Raw genomic sequence first — 22,329 nt, forward strand, 5'->3', positions numbered from 1 at the left:
ATAATATTACAACTTGGGGATTTAATTAGCCATTCCCTTATTCAAAGAAAAATTTTAAGTATTTGAGGGACCCCTAAATTACAAGTGGGATTCAACTACTTTTCTAAAAAATGAGACAGACCAGGTGAAAAAATGTTGATGATTTCTTTAATTAAATATCTAGATAATTTGCTAATAAATGTTATCAGTGGAATAGAGTACTCATGGATACTTGCACATGATATTGGAGGGCCCCTCCTTTTTTACCACAGGGTGGCTCCTGTGATTAGTCTTCTAAGAAACACACATTAGGAAATACTGAATTATAACTTGAGGTGGCCCTAAGAAACTGTTGTATTTATATTTATTGACACTTTTTAAATATATATAAAATAACAGTTACAGTGCCTTGACTCTTCACAAGGTAAGGATTTATTCACACACTATGTAGTGTTATAGAATTGGGCAAGTTGAATTCTGCTCTCAATTTTTGTTGACTCCTTTAATTGTGTTTCCTTTTTTTTTTTTTTTTTTGTCTCTTCTGGAAATTTTTAACCCAGAATATCCATATCACTGGAGTAATTTAACCAATAAGTATTTATTACAAAAGTCCTATGAACTCAGTCTTGTGATAAGATTTTATCTCCCCGTGATTTCTCAGCAAGTTATACAGACATCCTTTTATAATATTGGTAGTTATTTTGCTTACACATCTCCAATTACTTATTAATTCAGTCAATAACCCGAACAGGTACTATTCAAGCTATTGGGGATCCAGTGAGTAAAGTAGACCTTATCCCTGCCTTCATTGAATTTACACTACATAGGAGTCAGTTTTTCATAATTTCAAACTGTGATAAGTGACCTAAAAGAAAAACAAATAATGGTAGAATGACTTATATCAAGGGCAGTGACCTAGTCTGGAGGGTAAGGGAAGAATAGAGGAAGGGAAGAAGTGAAATTAAAACAATAGACTTTGAATTGAAGTTTGAAAATGGATAGTACCTAGAATAAGTCAAATAAAAGGGCTAGATGTGGTTTTCAGTACTGACTGCCCATCCTAATCACCTGGGGATCTCTTAATCTATTAATGCCAAACCCCATCATAATAGGAATCAATTGAATATCATGATGGTAGTGGGAGGAAGGACACTGGCATTTTTCAATACTGAAGTAAAAGGGTACCAGATGAGTATGAAAAGAGTGGTGAGGACTAAATAATTATGCCTAGTGGTATAAGACTTTTGATTCTTTTCTTAAGAAAAATGGGAAATTATTGAATAATTTTAAGCAGGGCAGGATCATGACCATATTTGTTTTCTAAGAAGATACCTTGGAATCCTGAAAAGAGGACAGATTTGAAGAGCAGGACTGGATGCACAGTTATTATGGGTGGCATTAGAGAGGAAGAGAAAGGTATAGATTTGATAAATATTTAAGTTAAAATGTAGATACTTGGTGGTTTGGTTATGATAGGAAGAGAAAAGAAGATCTCAAGGATAATTTAGTATTGTGACTTGAGCAATATCTTTATTCATTCAAGGAGCATTAATGAAGTACCTATTATATGCTACATTCTGGGAATAAATGAGAATCATAAAATGGGCAATGTTCTCATGGGAAGAGAGGAGCCACAAAGAGACATGAAAAATTGCATAATGAGGAATGTCATGCAATTATTAAAACAGAATAATTTATTAAAGTTTTTTAAAGCTTTATTTATTTTAGAGAGAGAGAGCTAGCAGGCATTCACACGTGTGGGGGAGGGGCAGAGGGAGAGGGAGGGAGAGAATCTCAAGCAGACTCCCCGCTGAGCATGCAGCCTATCAAGGGGCTCAGTCTTATACTCATGGAGATCATGATCTGAGCCGAAATCAAGAGTCAGGCACTTAACCTACTGAGCCACCCAGATGCCCAGAATAACTTACATAAGGAATGTGGCTAGGTAGTTATGTTAGCATGTGTGATTTGAAAGAACGTGATGTAAACGAAAAGGAGTCTATCATGAGAAGATAAGGGGGCAGAATACTATCAGCAGAAGGAATAGCCAGTAGAAAACTACTTTTGACAAGAAGAGAGCTACTTTGGGGAGAAAGTGGGATGGAATTATGGGAATAAAGATCATAAGCTAGTAATTGAGGGACCTTTGAGAAATACAAGTAGAAAATCTTTGAGATTTGTGTTACAACCCCATGAGAAGTGTGAACTAAAGGTAAATGCTTTAGTCTTTAGAATATAGATGGTAATATAAGCCATGTACTAGGATGAAACCACTAGAGAGAAGAAAAGAAAATGAATCTAAGAGTGAGCCTGTAAAAGGTAAGAGAGGAGAGTAGACATTTGAAGGTGTTGGAGGTAGGTGGGAGAGGCTGAGAAGAGGATCATAGGGAAAAGTGGATAGCAGGGTAAAATAGTGCTGAGCAGTCCAGTAAGACAAGAAGGAGGCCTGTTCCATTGGAGGTTGTGGGAATCTTTGGTGAAAGCTATGAGAATCATCTCTCTGAGGAGATGGACATGCAAGCAAGGTGGACATGGGTTGAAGAGTGATGAGGGAGTGGAAAAGCAGAGCCAGCAGCAAATATCATCAGCACACTGTGCATGGGGGGATGGAGAGCAGTAGCCAGAGAGGGGAAAGCGCTCTCATGAAGTTTCACTTTTCTCTTTCTTTCTGTTTTCTTATATGAGATGCTTAAGTGATGATGGGGAAGATCCAGGAAAAAAGGGTGGAGGGAGGGGAAGAAAAAGAAAGGGCTTGTGATATGAGGACAGAGAAAAGGAAATTATGAACATGTCAGCAGGTATGAGACTTGTGAGCTGAGAAATAGAAATATCCCTTAGGGAACAAGTCCCCAGTTTTTAGATTTACATTCACCAGAGCTAAGCACCAAGTCTGGCAGACAGCAGTTTCAAGTCCTCATTATATCACATGTTCATATGGACAATTTCTAGATGATCACATCAGCAGTAGATAGTGACTCATAGTGGAAGGCCATATGAATGAATAGGTAGATGATCTGTAACTGTGTTTGTGTTCCAAGTACATTTCCAGATCATATGAGTGATCTGTCTTCTTCTTAGACTTACTCTCACGAGCTACCACATTCTGTTTTCTTTCAGCTCTCTGCCACCAGCTCGCAGAGAGTGACTTTGAAAAAACTCAATTTTTAAATTTCCACTTCTCTTAAGAGTGAATGTTCTACTTCTTGGGAATTTTGGATGGAATGATTAAATAATCATGTGAAGTGTGAAGGCAGTGGGTGTTTTGTTCCCTCCGAAAAGCCTGCCTTCATCAGAGCTAACAGAACAGCGCCAGATTGGGAGCTTTTGATTCCAAGGGAGAAGTTCTCCCTGGCAACACCATCCCTTCACCAACCCCCTGCTCAGTAGCTGCGAGAAAATGAAACTACTTTTGTTTTGTTTTAAGTCGAGATATAACAAAAGAGAAATTAAGTTGAGGAAGTTATAAAAGACACTTCATGGTGCTTGAAAAAGATCTATATATATTTAAAGTTAAGACATACAAAATTAGAAATGTTCTAGCTGTATGTGCACTTAGCGTGACATTTCACTCCTTGATGGCAGAATTAATGTAGAAACATCTTTTAAAGCATCTCTTTTATTTAAGTGTGTTAGATATTTTCACATCTTAAAGGTTGACAGGAATGAATTAATAATCAGTGCTATGCCAGCTATTCATGATGCTAATTTGAATTTTGACATAGCACCTCTTCCAGAATAATTCTGGTTTATTTGCGTTCTTGTTTCCATCATCTTTTGGTGAGGTACAACTTACATAGAACGTGAACTTAAGATAAGTTAACTCACTCATTCATCCATTCAACAAATGTTTAGTGAGTGACTACTGTGTGCCCAGCATTGAACTCGGTGCTTGGTATACATAAATGAATACAACGAAGATCCCTTCTTTCATGGCACTTACATAAATAAATAGTTCACTTATTAAAAGATAATAAATACTATAGGGAAAAGAATAGACAAGGTGAGAAAGATGGGGCAAGGACAGGCAAGCTGTAGCAAGTGACCAAATGGTAAGAAGTAGAATGGGTGAGGGGTAAAGTAGTAGGAGACAATATCTTTTAGTAAGATACTGAAGGTGAGATTATAAAAGGCTGTGTAGGTCACTGAAAACACTTTGGCTTTCACTCTGAATGCAATAAGGTTCTGAGAAGATATGTGATCTGAGTTATATTTTAAAGAATCCCTCTGGCCATTATGCTATGAATAGATTATCGGGGAAAGAATGTGAGCAAAGCCTCTGTTGGACAGCACTGTAGGAATGCCAGAGATGATGATGGCTTAGACCAGAGTGGGAGCTGTGGGGAAGCGGGGAGTGATCAACTCTGGTTGTACGTACTAAAAGGTAAAACAAATCAAGACCCATCTGTAGTGTGAAACCCAAGCTTTCCTGCTGTGGAAGCTAAACCTTCTAAGACTTCTCCCAAAACATGTGTCACTCACACCTTCTTCATGCTATGACTGTACTCTGGCAACCAACATGCCCAGGCTTCAGGAACCATGATGCTCTGAGGGAAAATGAGATCTCCATTTATACCGGAATAAGGTCCAGCTCCTGAGAAACTCTTTTTTTGTCCCAGGAGCTGTGTGTTCCACAAGAGAGATCCCTGCTTTCAAACTCCCATGGAACCACTGGAGGGAATGCAATGTTCAAACATCAGTGTATTTCTCAAAGGCTTGTTATTCAGTCTTAAATTATTCTATATGTAGAATGTGTCAGTCTGGTATAGATTGGTTTCTGTCTGTGTCTAGACTCATTCATTTTCATAGAGTCCTCTCTTCCAGATTCTGAGGAAAACAAATACTAGATACGTTTTCTGTAATCTATTGGAATAACTGATGAAAAAGAGCCCACCTCTCCCTAGGAACAAGCAATAACATACAGGGGACTATTTAAATACATGTAAGGGAAGAGACATCTTCCAAAGAGACTATAGTCTATAGAAATATAATTTTATTACAATTTATATCTGGTTTATATCGCCAGAAAAATATTTAATTCTTCAATCACTTGATTCAAGTCACTCTAGAGTTTTCCCCAAATACAGGTTATTACTGGTTTTGTATTTGCGTAATTCAAAAGGCCTATTATTGAAGGCTTACAAAGCCAAGGGATAAAGATGAATCTGGTAGCTATTTAATGAGAAAAAAAGAGAAAAAGGTTGAGAAAGAAAGATTCCAGTGAAATTTTGAAGTTAGCCTTTATTTTGGCTCAGGTCTGATTGAAGAAGCATGCTCTCAACAGAGAATGAACAATTCTGGATATCCTATTACGGTTGGGTAGTCTATATGTCCAGTCTCTCAAAATACTCCTAACAGCTCTGTGAGTTAAGATCATTGTCTCCATTTCTCAGGACAGAAAACAGGATCAGAGAGGTTAGGTAATTGCCCCAAGTTCACAGAGCTAAGTAAATGGTAAAGACGGAATTCACACTTGAGTCTTTGTGATTCCAAACCATACCAAACTTTCTGATTCTGTCTACCATACCATGTGATTTCTTCTAAGTACGCAGTTAGGATTGAAAAAATTTAAATTGTCCCTGCTAGGCAAAAAGCCAAGTTGGTATAACACCAGTAGCCAACGCTATAATTTCAAAAGAAGGATCTTTTTTATCAATTTGAATATAAGAACTTCTGTATGGCGAAAGCAGGAAAAACCATAATAAAACATGAAATTCTTCTTTCACTTGCCTCAGTGAAGGAGTGATTCAAATACCTATGCTTTTTATGCTTTAGAAAGATTTTCTTGATTCTATCAATCCCGCACAGAAACCTTTCTCTCTCTTTTTTTTAATTTAAATTCAGTTTAGTCAACATATGGTGTAGTATTAGTTTCAGGGATAGAATTTAGTGATTCATCTAACACCCAGTGCTCATTACATCAAGTGCCCTCCTTAATGCCCATCACCCAGTTACCCCATCCCCCCCACCTCCCCTCCAGCAGCCCTCAACTTGTTCCCTATGGTTTAGAGACTCTTTGGTTTGCCTCCGTGTTTTTATCTTATTGTATTTTTCCTTCCCTTCCCTAATGTTCATCTGTTTTGTTTTTTAAATTCCACATGTGAGTGAAATCATAGGGTATTTGTCTTTCTCTGACTTATTTCACTTAGCATAATACCCTCCAGTTCCATCCACATTGCTGCAAATGACAAGATTTTTCTTTTTGATGGCTGAGTAATATTCCATTTTATATATATTCCATTTATATATATATCTCACATCTTCTTTATCCATTATCATTTGATAGACATCTGGGTTCTTTCCATATTTTGGCTATTGAGGACTTTGCTGCTATAAACATTGGAGTGCATGTGCCCCTTTCAAATCACTATGTTTGTATCCTTTGAGTAAATACCTAGTAGCAGCACAGACACCTTTCAACCAAGCCTGTAATAATTGCTAAAAAGAACCTAGAGAGAACATCATAATTCTTCTCCTTTTCCTTTCTAGCTAGGTAAAAAATATATTTTTAAACAAATAGTTGTTTGAATGAATTAATGCTAATTTTAAAAAAAATCTAGACATTGTTTTCTCAGTCATAGCTAACGTGTATGACCTTGATCTAAATTCAAGGGCCTGTTGACATTTAACACATACTGTGTCTTCTGTCATTGTGAATTTTATTCCCACATATTTACCTGTAATTTAAAACAAACATATTTGAAGTAGGAAGCCTCTTAGGAAACTGTACTTATGTGAAAACATCTTTTGCTATTTTTCCCATGGTGATTTGCAAAATAGAGGTACCTCGCTAAACTATCAGGAATAAAATAATCCATAGTCCAAAATTTTGAAAATTTAGTTTACTTTCTCACCTTGGACATTTTTAGCAAGTACACACATATTAAAATTGTCTCACAAGTCCTCTAGTGAGATGAGAAACCCACAATTTCCTTGACCATAGACTCTCTTGCCTCTTTTTTCATAGTACTCTGTGGAATAAACTTCAGCAAATTCTGGTCTGCGGAAGTGCATGTCCGATGGCAATGATGCCCTCTATATCTGAGTATCAGTCAGATGACTGCCCCATGGTTTTCTAATAATACTGTTTGAAAATATTGGTGATACAAATTTCAAATATTATTCTGGAAAACTTATATAGGGCTTTATGAATGTATGGATATAAAACTGTAGTTTAATTATAAAAATGTGATTTTAAATTAAAATGATACATTTCTTCCATAATTTTGAGCTTTTAAGATGGTTATGTTTCTTGAGAAGTTCCATCTAGCTGAAATTTCAATGAACAATGCTAACCAAATGGAGTCCAGCTGTGTCTCACCTGGCAGGCATGCTAAGTGGAAGCAAACCACAGTTGTTCCTTTATATATCAGCATCCGTAATCACTTGAAGGATAAGCTCTGTGGAATTCATTGCTAGAATAGTCATGAACATCCTTCTTGCTGTGTGGGCCTCAGATAGTACAAGAACTTGAGAAAATAACTGTTTCGGTTTTAAAAAGAATAGAATATGACCATGAATGATACACAATGCCAAACTAGTCAATTATTTAGTTACCTGTTTTAGACTGGGCCACACCTAAGAATCCTAATAATTATCTGGTTCAAAAGTGCAGCTGATTCTCTGTTAGTAATATGAACAAAATATTCAGAACTATGGAATCCAATTCTGGGAATTCTGAAGAATTAGAATTTTGTTAAAAGCCCCATAAATAATTTTGATGCACATTTGACTCTGCTTAAAAACCTTTTATGTGGATCAAAGACACTTAAATTCTTATGGACTAGAAGGTTAAAGTAAGTGTGCAAATTTGACAGCTCTGTAAGGTCATGGACTTGTATGATTTATACTCCATTTTTCCCCCCCAGGATTTTCATAAGACCTAGCAGGTAGTAGTTACTCAATAAAATATGCTAGAAGAATAAGTGAATGAATCAATAAATGACTGGTGCCAACTGTCAGTGCTTTCTGTTCCCTCTGAGCAGGATCATGATAAAGTTTCCAACAAGAATAACTTCAGATTCCTAACTGGCTCATGATTTTTCTGATTGGGTATTCTGGATCTTGATAACAATCAATATAAGAAAAGTCATTCTTGTATGCAATGGCATTATTACATTTTTATGAAGGTTTTTCTGTACTAAGATTTTTTATTCATATCAGTCCCCCTTAAATCAGTAACAGTGATTTATGGGGAGACAAGGTAACAGTGTTTTTTCCTTTCAAATCAAATTGTGGCAAAATATCATCAGCTCTGATTCTAAATAATGGTGCCTGCTTTTCTATCCTTTGCAGCCAGCTGTCGCAAACCCTGATATCATGTTTATTAAAATTCATATTCCGTGGGACACGCTGTGCAAGTATGCAGAGAGGCTAAATATCAGGATGCCCTTCAGGTACTTTCAAATTTTACTTCATTGGATCTCAACGTTTATTAAGATGAGTCTGTTTTTGTGCAAAACTTTAGAGCAACAAATGCAACTCTTTCTACAGAGCTTTTTCTTCCAAATGTTAGAATATCTTGGACACTTTCTTTTTCCTTCGGATATATTTGTCAAATGTGATAAACCTTATGGTCCCTTGGATGTTTTATATCTTTTCTAGGTGGACTTGCTTAGAGGAAGGGAAAAATGGTTGTTTTCAGAATTTAACTTATAATTTCCAAGATCAGTCTCAGTTCTTATTTCATATGGGTAGGTAAAAACTCTTACTGTTTTTGCGCGGGGCAGGGAGCACCCGTAGCATCCATTTGTAAACAAACACCGTGTTTCTCTTGGTATAGCAGTTAGCAAGAGTCATTCCTTGCAGTTCAACCACATGGTTTCTTAGCTCTGTCCTCAGTAGCAGAGGATACATGGGAATGGGAAGCCGGCTCCATTCAAAGATTTTTCCATTCTTCCTAAAGATTGAATAGACCTGAGTACTAATGATACAACTTTTTATACCTTCCACTTTTTATCTTAAGATAATTTAAAAATGTGTAAAAACATTCCCTGAAGTATTACTTAAAATTGTGGAAAATGGAAATATCTTCTATGTTTGACAGTAAAGGAGTAAATCAGAATACACCCTTTCAATGGATTATAATTCATTTACAGAATGAATGGGTATAGGATTTCTTAAAGATTGTAGCGAAATAGTAAATAATAGAAGTTAAATTTTACATACGTTATGATATGTAATTACTCATACAATGTAATTTCAACAACATAAAATGCATAGAAATGAAGTAGGAAGAAAATATAATATGCTAAAAATGACTCCTCCTGATAGGTGCGATTGTGGGTACCCGTTATTTTATTTGTTTATATCGCAAAATTATCTACTTTTAACAAATTCTAATTTGCGTGATGTAAACACAGGATGCAAAGGAAGTATGACACTCAAGATGATGACCTAGTTTCTGATATCAGGATGAAATTGCTAAAAAATTTCCAAATTAATCTTAACTAATCAGGTGCCCTTATCCACCCTTTGTCCTGTGATTTCACCATTGTTTCTAAAAAGAGTTGTAATTGAATTCATGCACAAGCTAATTTCCTTGTAGATCTAAAAGGAGGAAACCCTTAGAGTCCATCACAAAGTGTCCCATTTCTGTGGGTTTCAGCATTCAGGTTCAGTTCAGACTGAGTCAACATTGTGTCAAAACATCTCATCAGAAAGACTGCATATTGTCCCCCCTAACCTCCTCTGGACTTTATACAAAACAGATGTTTGTCAGAAGTCCGGAAGATTTTGTTCCTTTTGTGCTACACAAGGAAGGATTTGACACAATTTGACCTAGATCCCAGCAAAGGGCTTGTTCTTAAGGCTGCAGCTATACTTTCACTCAGAGAAAGAATAAGTTATGAATACAATGTCACTTAACATGTTTGCTTTACTCCAAGTATTGGATATTCAAAATTCAAAGATTTTTTTTTATCAATTCACTTTCCAAATAGCTTGATTCTGCCATAGTCTACAAGGAAAAAATCTTATGAAGACAATGGCAACAAAATTTACACTGTCAAACTTTTCATCTAGCTCTTTTCACCATCATGTCGGATTTTACTAATTTTTAAAAATTGAAGGTCTGTTTGGAGCACATTGACCTCCTCTCTGTCCTTGCCCTTAGTCTTATCTTTTCAGATAAATTTTGAGAAACTCAGTGATAGAGTAATCAGTACTTTCAAAGCTTTAATTTTTAAAGAATCTATACTGAATTTAATTCCTTTTGTTGCTTTTTCTCAGAAGTTCACTAAAAAACAGTTCCCTTGCCAGATTGTGAGTGTCCTCAGTTGGTATGAATTAGAGTTTAGGTCTCCAGGCTGTGTGCCATGGTGTCCTGACCTACAGTAGCTTTTGAAGATGTTCTCTTCAGAGAGATTTTGTTTTTCTTTTTTAAAATGATGTTCATTTTTTAAAAATTTTCCTGGTACTATTACATTTGAAAGGAGAGTGCTGATACATCTAAAGAAAGAAATATAAAAACCCTGAAATGCATGCAGTTACTATCTCTTCTTGATATTGTGCCAGAAATTTCTTATTTATAATATGTTTTTTATTTTATTTTACTTAAGATTTACTTATTTGAGAGAGAGTGCATGCTCACGAGAGAGAGCACGAGCAAGGGGGGCAGAAGGCAAGGGGGAGAGTGGGAATCTCAAGCAGATTCCCTGTGAGATTCCCCGCTGAGCACAGAGCCTGATGTGGGGCTCAGTCCCAACACCCTGAGATCATGACCCGAGCAGAAACCAAGAGTCAGACATTCAACTGACTGCACCACTCAGGTGCCCCCCTATAGCATGTTTTTTTAAATAGTGTTTACAATTGCTGCATTACTAAAACTGATGGAAAATGCCATTAAATTCTTATGATGTAATAATATAAATATTAGAACTGATATGGAACATTTTCAAAAATGTATCAAAGGGGGGCGCCTGGGTGGCTCAGTCGTTGAGCGTCTGCCTTTGGCTCAGGGTGTGATCCCGGCATTGTGGGATCGAGCCCCACATCGGGCTCCTCCGCTGGGAGCCTGCTTCTTCCTCTCCCACTCCCCCTGCTTGTGTTCCCTCTCTCGCTGGCTGTCTCTATCTCTGTCGAATAAATAAATAAAATCTTAAAAAAAAAAATGTATCAAAGGAATACTACTTCCACAGGTTCTTAAGAGAAAAATATCCTGTGAGCAAATATGTTTCTGAATTTCTGAGTTAAAGAGTAAGTTTATTTACTGTAGGAATTTTTAGAGAAGTGGTTCTCATTCTGCCTTTAGAGTACAATCACCTGGGACACTTAGTAAATATAAGGTTCCTGGAGCCCTCCCTCCCAGAGATTATGGCATACTTCTGTGATATGGCATAATTCTAGAACAGAAGGTATATACATTTTTAATAAGCATCCCACAGGATGCTGATGCAGATGGTAAAGAAATACTGTCTTAGCAATTTTAATATTCTAATAATTCTGACCATGTTTATACATTTCAGGAGTTGATTATACAAAGCACCCTTACCATTTAATGATAGGATTTTTTTTTTATCTTAATATGTAGGTGTTCTTGGGAAAACAGTTTGACAAATACTGGAACACAGAGTTTTCTTGGAACATTTTCCAGATCAATTTAAATAATAGATGTAACATTAACTTCTTAGTAACTAACTTCTCATTTATTTATAAGGCATACATGAAATTTGTCAGAGCCATTGCCTCATAAAAAGAGAATGCTATACAAGCATAAACTAAGTGGCCAAGTGTTTTTATGGTGGCAGATTCAGTTTCCAGTTGTCAACTATTATCGCATTTAAGAACATATATCCTGCCTTACAATAACAAAGAACTTAAACAGGAAAAAAACACATATCTCTTTTTAGGACAAGAGTTTTTGAAAGATTTATGCATGAAAACTTATACATGCTTCGCTATCCCACATATGTATTCAACATTGAAACCTACATGTTATATTTCACAAAGAAAAACTGCAAATTTATTTAAAAATTATTAAAGTTATAACCCTGCCATACAATAAGGAGAAATTATTGTATGAACATGAATCTTGAGCATTTTATCTAAATTCTCTGCTCAAATGTATGTGTAGAATTTTATACATCTAAATTTTCTAGCATTTCCTTTTTTGATTATTATCCCAAAGTAAATATTAGACTTGATGTTTCAAAAACTATCCAAGAAAATTTCCGAGAATGAAAATAGCTCAAATTTTCTTATTTTTCTCCTATCAGCAAGGACCGAGCCTGTGTCTCCCACGTTCCAGAAATACTAAGTCCTGCTCTCATTATTTTTCTTTTGATTCAAAGGTGGTTCCTATTCATTCTTACCCCTTTCCTATTAAAAGAATCAAACATATTTTAAGATGATTCAGTCATCCCCTTGCTTCTCAGTTTGAGTTCCTTAATAGGATTCTTAATCTTCTCCCACAAATATTTTAAACATAGCAGATTGGGAGGGGGGAGATATTTTTAAACCATTAAGAACAATTTTTTTAATCACAGTTGAGATTAAACTTAGATCACTTTTTTATGCAAAGGACACTTCACTCAAAAATAAAATAACAAAGAAACAGATAGGCAGCCCAACATAGGAAATAGGTAAGAGTGGAGCAGTTCTGCCTGACAAGGTGGGGACCCAGGGTTCCACCGATGTGACTGCCCATCTCCCTTGGCCCTGCAGGCATCTCCACATATGACCACATGGCTGTGTGAAACACTGGTTTGGAAACAGTGGTTCCCGTCACGATTTACTTACAGTTTTGAGTGGTTGTTGTAAACCGTGGGAAGGTAGGTAGGTAGATAGATGCTGCCTTGAGTCAAGGTATAAAATAGTAGAATCTTTCAAATGAAAAATTAGGGAAAAAATAAAGAAAGCCCTGTCTATGAACAATATGTAGTTAATAAAGTACAGGGTGGAGGATTGTGGGTAGAAAATGATTTGGTCCTTCAGGATCATTTATGAAGAAGAATTAAGGAAAATTGCAAGTTATCATTGACTTCATGGATTAAAAATACACTTTTATATTGTTGGGGAAAACAAAATCTCCCCCAACCCAGAACACTTCACAGAGGTAGAAGAGAAAGAAAACACGTGTATTATTGACTGAGCATTAAATCACAACGTGATGTACATCACAAGCAGTTCGCTAAGAGATTGCAAAGACAGAGAGAAATCTCACCCTTTAATATAGCCGAACAGATAAGCAATAACCAGTCCTCAAGTAAGAGGACTCGACAGCACTAATTGTCACACAAGGTTCATCCTAGATTTGGCTGATAATTAGAGTGCTGCTTAATTGGGAAAAGTGAGTCTCTTCATTTTTATTTGCTTTTATAATATTAGTGGTCTAAAAGGTGTCTTTATTCATCTTTTGTGACTTTCTTCCTTTGTTTTTCTTTATTGTTCCAAAAACATTTCAAAGATAGAAAAATGTTTATGAGAAATTTCAAACTAGCAGCAATAAAGATAAATGGAGAATAGTGTTTAATCCAAATGTCCCCTTGCTTTTCTAATATTCTTTACTGTGTCTGTGGTTGATAATTATAATTTTTACATCCTCTACATAACACTCCTAGATTGTTTGTGCTAAAAATTATGTTAAACTCATTTCTACATTTGTAGCTTAAAAAAAATAATACCCCGGGGCGCCTGGGTGGCACAACGGTTAAGCGTCTGCCTTCGGCTCAGGGCGTGATTCCGGCGTTATGGGATCGAGCCCCACATCAGGCTCCTCTGCTATGAGCCTGCTTCTTCCTCTCCCACTCCCCCTGCTTGTGTTCCCTCTCTCTCTGGCTGTCTCTATCTCTGTTGAATAAATAAATAAAAATCTTTAAAAAAAAATAATAATACCCCTTTTAGCAAATGTTTATTAAATGCAAAGTGGTCTCAGGCACTGAAGGAAACAAATACAACCGTAAATTAAACAAAGACTCATTCATCGGAGCACTTACGAATTATCAAACAATGTGCCAAGTATACAGCAGGCATACAAAGTCAAATGAAGTAAAGCTACTATCTTCAAGAGGCCCAAGGTCCTGTAGAAGATAGTCCATGATCAGTTATATAATGATGACTAGATAGTGCAAGACAATCTGTGTGGAGGAAGTTCAGAGAGAAGATGGGTTTATATTCCAATGCGGGTTGAATTATGCATGCACACAAATTTTTGTATATTTGAACAAATGAAGGGGGGAAAATATTTAAATGAGTTTAGGGTAGACTGGCAAGCCTTGAAATTCCGTATTTGAATTTCGTATTGAGGTATGGCAGGGACAATTGAAAAAAATAGTTTTTATCAATAGAACTAGTGTCTGAAGTGAAATATATGGTAGTTCAGAAAGTTTTCAAGTTTTCTAAGCAGTTCATAACACAGTTAGGACCAAATATCGATTGTCCTCACTCAGCTCTGCTTTCTAGATGCCACAGAAGGAGGAATTAACTGATCCTCTGAAATGGGTTTTATTGGGTGGGGATAAAAAGGCATTTTAGAAGGCCTAGACTAGGAGATTTCTGAGCTCCAAAATGAGGAAATCTTTTAGGAGATGAATTAACCTCTGTCATGAACTTTTAGAGTCTCTAAAATTAGACATGCTACACACGTACTTAAAACACTCAGTGTTTTTCATCCATTGTTTTTCATCCAAAAACCTTAGAGTCAGTGGTAAAACCCCTTGGTTATCTGAGCCTTGTTGGTCATCCCTGCCAGTTCTTTAATCACTATGCTCAACTTGCAATTTATACTCCAGAGATTACTGAAGTAGTTGCAGTTCCCTGAATCTTAAAATACTTGGTGTTGCTCCTGTAACCATTTCATATGCAACACAGATAATACATGCTCTGGGAGTTTTCCTGACTTCTTTCTCCTTCATCTACAATGACTAATTGAGATCCCTTCCTAGGTACTTTGATAGCACTCTCTGTTTTTCCTGCATTATTACAATTTATTATAACTATCACTTGTCTCCTCAACTGTAAAGGAAGCTCTTTGAGGGTAGATGCCCTCTTTTTTTCTATACATTTTTAATGGTTCTACCTTAACAGAGCTTGCAGAATAACTCTTTATTACAAATGTGTTTAGATGGGTAGAAATATAAATGGATGGATGGATGGTTGGATGACTTCATATAAGCAAATGATCTGGTTAATATGCACTGTGTAGCAGAAGACAGACTCAAAAAATGGAATTAAAAATCAAATATTCAAAAGTGATCTATTGATTTATCAAAGTTTTTTGTTATTAGTAACTTAAAGTCTGAAATTAAGACAATGTACATTCAGAATTCTATTATATTGGCTTATTTCATGTCTTTCTTAGGTGTGTTCAAGTTGGAGGGTTAATATACTCAACATGATTGAATGTTGTCATTCATTGGTTTCTCTTTTTTCACATGACTGTCTTCATCTGTTTCTATTATTTTTCAGGAAAAAATGCTACTACACTGACCGGAGGAACAAATCAATGGGCAGGTCAGTGGGTGATGCATAATTTGTTTACAACCGATTTGTCATTTGGAAAAGGAAATAAAAAGAAAACATTCCATTACCCATATCAGTAGTTGTAAATTTTGGGAAGAAAAACTTTGTTGATTTTTTCAAAGATTTCCAAAATGACTTATGCCAAATTTAACAATGTTTAAAATCAGATAATCTCTTTTTTTTCTATTTCTCATTGCCATTCCTGCAATCTTCTTTAAAAAAATAAAATGATTTTATTTATTTATTTGTCAGGGAGAGAGAGCACAAGCAAGGGGAGCAGCAAGCAGAGGGAGGCAGAGCAGGGAGCCTGATGTGGGGCTTGATCCCAGGACCCAGAGATCGTGACCTGAGCCAAAGGCAGCCATTTAATGACTGAGCCACCCAGGCGTCCCTACAATCCTCTTTTGGTATAATGTTGTGACAGGAGGATTTTCATTGCAAGTTAGCATCTTCGGAGATTCTAATTTAAAAAAGAGTTGTAAAATCATGATTGATGGGCAAATGATGACCCACTAGAGTAATAGAAGAACAGACATGGAAGAAACCCCACCATTCAATCGAAATCTCTTCTTTGACAGAGGTGGTCAAGGAGAGACCAGCATCCAGAGTGATGAAGTGGTTTACGAAGGCCACACAGCATCTTTTCAAATCCTAGGCCTACTCTTATTTCACCAGCTGAGCTGCCTGTCTTATCCTAATATTGAAAACAAACTTTTTTTTAAGAGCTTCATCTCAAAACTTCTCTTTACCTACTAGGTAACAGTAGCTATGACAAAAAAATTTGTCAAACCACAACCCTGAGACAGAAGCTCTCCCAACCGAATCACCTTGGCCCTGTTTCACGGAGGAAAATGAGCTTCCATTCAATGGATGCTAAAAACAAAAGGCTTCTTATACTTGGCTGTTTTTCTGCTCATTGCAAAAGAATCAATTAATGAAAGCAAAATACGATAGAGTACAGTCTATTGAATAATGCTGCAGGATGTTACAAGTCAGAATGACACAAAACTAGAGTCATATAGTGTGAACATCAGAACATTTTAGGAAAAGATTCCATAAATCTAGTTCCTTTACCAGAGAAAGCATCTGAATATAATTTAGAACTTTAGGAAAAAATTTCATTTTAGGAGAGGAGAATGTTGGTCTCTCTTAAGCATTAAATTTAAATGTGGTAGGAATAGGTGACAAGAAAAGTAAATAATGGGGGGAAACTTGAAGTTAGAGTGAATATTAAAAGAATCAGTACTTAAAAGTCTCTTAAAAATACTAAAATTATTAGTGACGCTCCTCATCCGGGTCAGATTTTTCTGTTTATCGGGTTAACATGCTCAGATTTAGAATGAACTTTTATCCTTCCCCTTGTGCATATTTGGTCCTGGTCTGTATAGCAAATTTCCAAAATTATTTTTATAAAATAAAGTAAAAATCATTTGAAATTATAATATATGAATTTACAACTGCAGAGGGTTTTGTTTGTTTTTCTCTGCATGTGCCTGTGTCGTGTTTGATGTGTTGATAAGATGTCTCTGGTTAGGTTCAGTGTGCTCTATAGAATTAGTGAGATTTTGCTACTGTGTAATTAGTGGTTTTCTGATAAACAAGCATCTTTCAGAGACTTGTGGAAGGGTAGAATCCTGTATATTAAAATAGCAACACGGGACGCCTGGGTGGCACAGCGGTTAAGCGTCTGTCTTCGGCTCAGGACGTGATCCCGGCGTTATGGGATTGAGCCCCACATCAGGCTCCTCTGCTATGAGCCTGCTTCTTCCTCTCCCACTCCCCCTGCTTGTGTTCCCTCTCTCACTGGCTGTCTCTATCTCTGTCGAATGAATAAATAAATAAAATCTTTAAAAAAATAAAATAAAATAAAATAGCAATAAATTTCTACCTTTTTTATAATAATATTTTTTATTATATTATGTTAGTCACCATACAAATTTCTACCTTATATTACATAATTTGTTTTTAGAGTGCACTTGTGTTTAGAATGCATGATAAACGTGTATATTAAATTCTAAAGAAAACATTTTTTTATTACGTTCAGTTAGCCACTGCAGAGTACATCGTTAGTTTTTGATGTAGTGTTCAGTGATTCATTAGTTGCGTATAACAGTACTCATCACAACACGTGCCCTCCTTAATACCCACCCCCCAACGCCCTCCCCTCTGAAACCCTCAGATTGTTTCCCCGAGTTCATAGTCTCTCAAGGTTCATTTCATTTCCTCCTAAGAAAACATTTTTAATAGTGGAAAAAATGTGAGTTTTTTTCTATTTTTGTCAAACTTAAAAGTAAACTAGAAAAATAAGTACTTTATTATGTGTCATAATATATTTTATTACCTTTTGTGTTTATTATTATTTTCTGTTTAATTTCATGAAATGGAGATTCAGTTATATGTTCCAAATAATTATTAAAATACCTTAAACATTACTACAGCCCACCTTTTTACAATTTACTTATTACAAATAGTTCTCTTTGTTCCTTGACTTTTTGGATCATATGGGAAGGATAGCAAATACAGAGGAAGGGCGTTTATAAAAGTATATGGCATATTAAACTGAGGAAAAAGATCTCATGTTATTTGCTTGAGTTTAGACTTTCACTTAGGGGGATGACTGATTTCAATATTTTTTTTAAACTTTAGAGAAAAACTTTAAGTGTCCCGCCTCCCGTGTGTGTGTGTGTGTGTGTGTGTGTGTGTGTGGTGACCATCATTGTTATAAAATTTTAAAAACCTAATTTGTAGACAATTGGCCAGAGAGAAATGAAAATCAATTATGTGCACTTAGATTTCACTTGTGATTTTCCTTTCTTGAAGTGGGAAAGATGTTTTGTGCTTGGGTATCTTAACCAGTACACGTGAGGTGATGAATAATGTACACGCAATTATCCAGCTTTTGAAGATCACCATTTCTCCTGGCAGGTTGATAGGAAATGGCTGTAGTTGTATTATTGCTGCTATCTTATCATTTGTTTACAAAGCACTTTCACATTCAGTTATCAAAACATCTTCAAAATGACCCTTCAGGGAAGCAGAACAAAGAGTAACTAGTTTTGCAGATCTGGGAGAATAAATGACCATTATCACCACTCTCTACTAACTCCATGCCTCCTCCCCCAGATTTCACAGCTGGTTGGGTAGAGCTGGTGCTCTGACCAAGTTCTTTGGGCCCATTTATCCAGATTTCTTTTCAATTTCCGTAGAATTCTCGGCTTTCCATTGATTTTGGCCAAGGAACTTAAAGCTCCATTAGAAGTCATTTTCATAATATGCCGTGAAATCTTGAATCTGCAAGATGGTCAAGTTGACCAAGATTTGGTAGAGTGTAGGTACTGCATTAGATCATGTTCGGTGACATGTTGGTGAGATTGGTAGTAGTAGACAGAGTAGTAATACTCTCTTTCCTTATTATTATTGCAAACATAATTGAGTGCTTGCTGGGTGCTTAGCACTGTGGATTCAGCCATTACTTATTTAATCCTCAAAATATCCCTTCCTTTAAGAGATGAGAAAATTGGATAAGAATCAAGGAAATTGAGTAATAATCTAGAACGTTGCATCCCGTGATTCAAATCCAGGCCTGACCACCTTTCACTATTAGAATCATTTACTTCTTCATAGAAAGTGTATATGAAAAGTCCACATTATAATACTGTTTATTTCTATAAAAAATGAGTGATGGTCTGAAGGCCCTTTTATTTCATTAATGTTTTTAAAATTCACCTCCGCTTCTTGTATGTTTGTGTGTTGTCAGAGATAGGCCCTGAAGAACTGTAATTCATCAGCATTTCTTAAGCGCGGTCAGAATGTATCCTTTCGTTTGATCCTTCTGGCACCTAGTAACTAGGTAGGACAGATAGAATTACTTCCTCTCTCTAGAGATAAGAACCTAAAGCTCAAAGATTGAAAATGCTTGCCTCAATTTCAATAGCTGGCAAATTCAATCCTGAAAGACTCCTCCTCCACCTCCTACCCCAGTGTGTTCCTCCCTGTGCCAAGTTTAAAAAGCTAGAGTAATTGCTGTATAATTCACTCAGTGATGTATAAATATCTATGCACGAGTTGCTGAATAAGGAGCTACTCTGTGATTTCAGAGGCTTTTGTTATCATGAGAAGAAGCAAAATGAACACCTCAGATATCTCCCATTTATTATTATAGGCTAGAAAGAAATGCTTTGGTCCTTCCAAAACCAAAAGTGACTTGGGATCTGTATGATAACCTACGTGGTAAAGGAAAGGTCCAGACTCTCCATATGCTAAACTTTACATCAGGAATTGATTGTTATTTCAAATTATGCATAGTAATTTTACCAAAATAAACTTGAGTGGAATAATTCCTAAGATACACTATTAGCTACCCCACATTGCTATCCTAAATTTTTTAAAGTTTAAGCTGTGCTGGCCAAACAGATATTAAGATACATTGTGCTTGTCTAAGAATTATCCTATTCTGCTACTTTGATTCTTACTATTGTGGAAGGGGCCAAAAATTGACAAAGATAGAACCTCATAAATAGTGTGTAAATATTGCAGTTTTTTAGAAGTAAACACAATTATTATTGCAGTCACTCAGAATTAGGTTTTCAGAATCAATCTCTGGACTCAGTCTCTTTCTTTTGCTTGTTTTTCCTTGTAAGGTAAATATGGTTCCTGTCAGTATAGATAGGGTAAGAAATGGGTTGTGACTGTAATCTAAAGCTGAGACCAAAGGATCCTGATGTGAGATTTCCTGAAACAGGATCTTAATCATATATCTGGTGTCTGTACTAATCCCAGTACTCAAAGTGCAGCCAGTGGATAGCAGCATGGACAGCGCATAGGAGCTGATTAGAGCCCAGAGTGGAACCTGCTTGGGATTCTTTCCTTCCTTTCCTTCCGCCCCTCCCCTCTTTTAAAAATAAATAAGTAAATCTTCAAAAACATAAAATAAGACACCAACTTACAAATCGCCAGCAAAGTCAATTTTTTTTTTTTTTTTATGAGTGAGGAAACGGAGGCAAGACGTTTAAATAACATTTGTCAGTTCACGCAGCCACTGTGGTGCCACGCTGCCTTTGAACTCGGTTTTGCTTGACGCCCAAACCCTTGTTGTTTCCAACAGCTGGGGCTCGCAGTTGAATAAGTGTTGTTGAATAAGTGTGTTGTAGACATTTATTTCCTTTTAGTCTCCATTGGTAGAGCCACATGGCTGTAGAGTTTTCAGAGAATCAGAATATCTATCGCTACATATATGGGTATACTTACATACATCTGTGCACTCACAACTTCGATAAGCGTGTCATGCTCCCTTTAATGGTTCTTTCCACCACCATCTTTATGTATGATGATTCCTTAACATTTTCCACCAGATTTTTCTCATAAGGACAACCTAGTTGCACGGAAAGAGTTTAAACAACTGCAAGATTTGGTTTGTTTGGGAATTTATTTCTCTTGTGTGGGAACAGAAGTGCTTGCGTGTGGGTGTGAGTGTGGGTGTGTGTATGTCATTCTGGAACTCTTTTTTTCAGAACGGTATAGAAGGTAGACATGGCTCTGGAATGCAACCTAATCTAGTTCATGTGACTTTGTTGCAGTGTACAAAATTATTTTCGGAGAATAAAAAAATGGATGTCCCAAAACCCAATGGTTCTTGACAAGTCAGCTTTCCCAAACCTGCAAGAGTCAGACTGCTACACTGGCCCCTTCAGCCGTGCACGGATTCACCAGTAAGTTCATGTTTCTTTTTCCTACCACCTGACTTGGTACCTTTCATTATCTAGGAGTTATTGATAGAATAAAAATACCTTGGAGCAGTTCCATTTTTTGCCAAATAAGTCAGAGAATGTATCACTTCATTAAAATGTTTTTTGCACTGAATTTATGAACAGTACTCAGTGAGCATTATTAATTCCTTATCAGCTGATTTAGAGACATTCAAGAAGTGAATAATTAATTGTAAAGTCATGGGCTGATAGTCCAGGTCCCAATTCTTTCAAAATAATTACAATGGTGGTAAGTTACCCAGTTAAAGTAACAATAATGATAATACTAACAGAGTTGCTATTAAATAACATGATTGAATAATGGATTGTTCCAATTAATAAATGATTATATGTAATTACATTTAATTAATATGTATTTATTAGTTTAATACACTTTAGTCTAATTGTATTCAACTAGGGTAAATGAGACATTTTTTAGGAATTTGTTGCATAACCATCTATCCGTCTACATACTAACATATCTGTCTCTATTCTTTTATTCATTCGACTAGTCTTTATTGAGTTTCTACATAATACAGATTGAGGATAATGACACAGTCCCTGTCTTTACAGATGTTGAAAGGCAGGGTGAAACTAATGAATTAAATCAAATATTTGGGAGGAGAGAGTTTCCCATTGATTATTGCCCCTGTAACATGTTTGGTGGTACGGAAATCTGTTTCATCCTGCCTCTCAATGTCCCACATCCCACACTGTGCATTTCTCTATCTTTATGTTTCCCCCATTTTATTTAGTTACTAGTTTACATTTTTGTCTGCCCCACTACAATGGGAATACTGTGAAGACAGCAACTACAATTTATTTGTTTATTTATGTACCATCTGCCTCCTCCCTCCATGATGTAACTCCATGAAAAAAAGGCACTTAATCTTCTAAAGAAATATTTGTTCAGGGAATTCTGCATCAAGCTGTTGGTGAAAGAATTGTGTGGACATTGCTTCACATCCTTAGAATTAACAGGACACAGAGTATCTGTGTTAACTTGGTGCATCCAAGTACAAAAATAAAAAGCACAATATCGGAATGCTGAAGGCTACTAAAATGGACAGGTATACAGATAACCATGAAACAAAGCAGAGTAGAATCAACCTGTTAGGTTGACACAAATAAAATGCACATTTTTACAAGA

General features: G+C 36.2%; 1 protein-coding gene across 1 annotated transcript in view; it reads left to right on the forward strand.

Annotated features, from left to right (window-relative positions):
- Positions 1-22,329, forward strand: part of ANO3 (anoctamin 3) — a 394,322-nt gene that overhangs the window by 269,366 nt on the left and 102,627 nt on the right. Inside the window, exons 7-9 of the mRNA XM_026512215.4 lie at positions 8,272-8,372; positions 15,382-15,426; positions 21,012-21,143. Of these exons, the coding sequence (XP_026368000.2) occupies positions 8,272-8,372; positions 15,382-15,426; positions 21,012-21,143 (278 nt within the window). The remainder of the gene's footprint in view (positions 1-8,271; positions 8,373-15,381; positions 15,427-21,011; positions 21,144-22,329) is intronic.

This window comes from Ursus arctos, unplaced genomic scaffold, assembly GCF_023065955.2.
Source record: "Ursus arctos isolate Adak ecotype North America unplaced genomic scaffold, UrsArc2.0 scaffold_23, whole genome shotgun sequence".
Lineage (NCBI taxonomy): Eukaryota > Metazoa > Chordata > Mammalia > Carnivora > Ursidae > Ursus > Ursus arctos.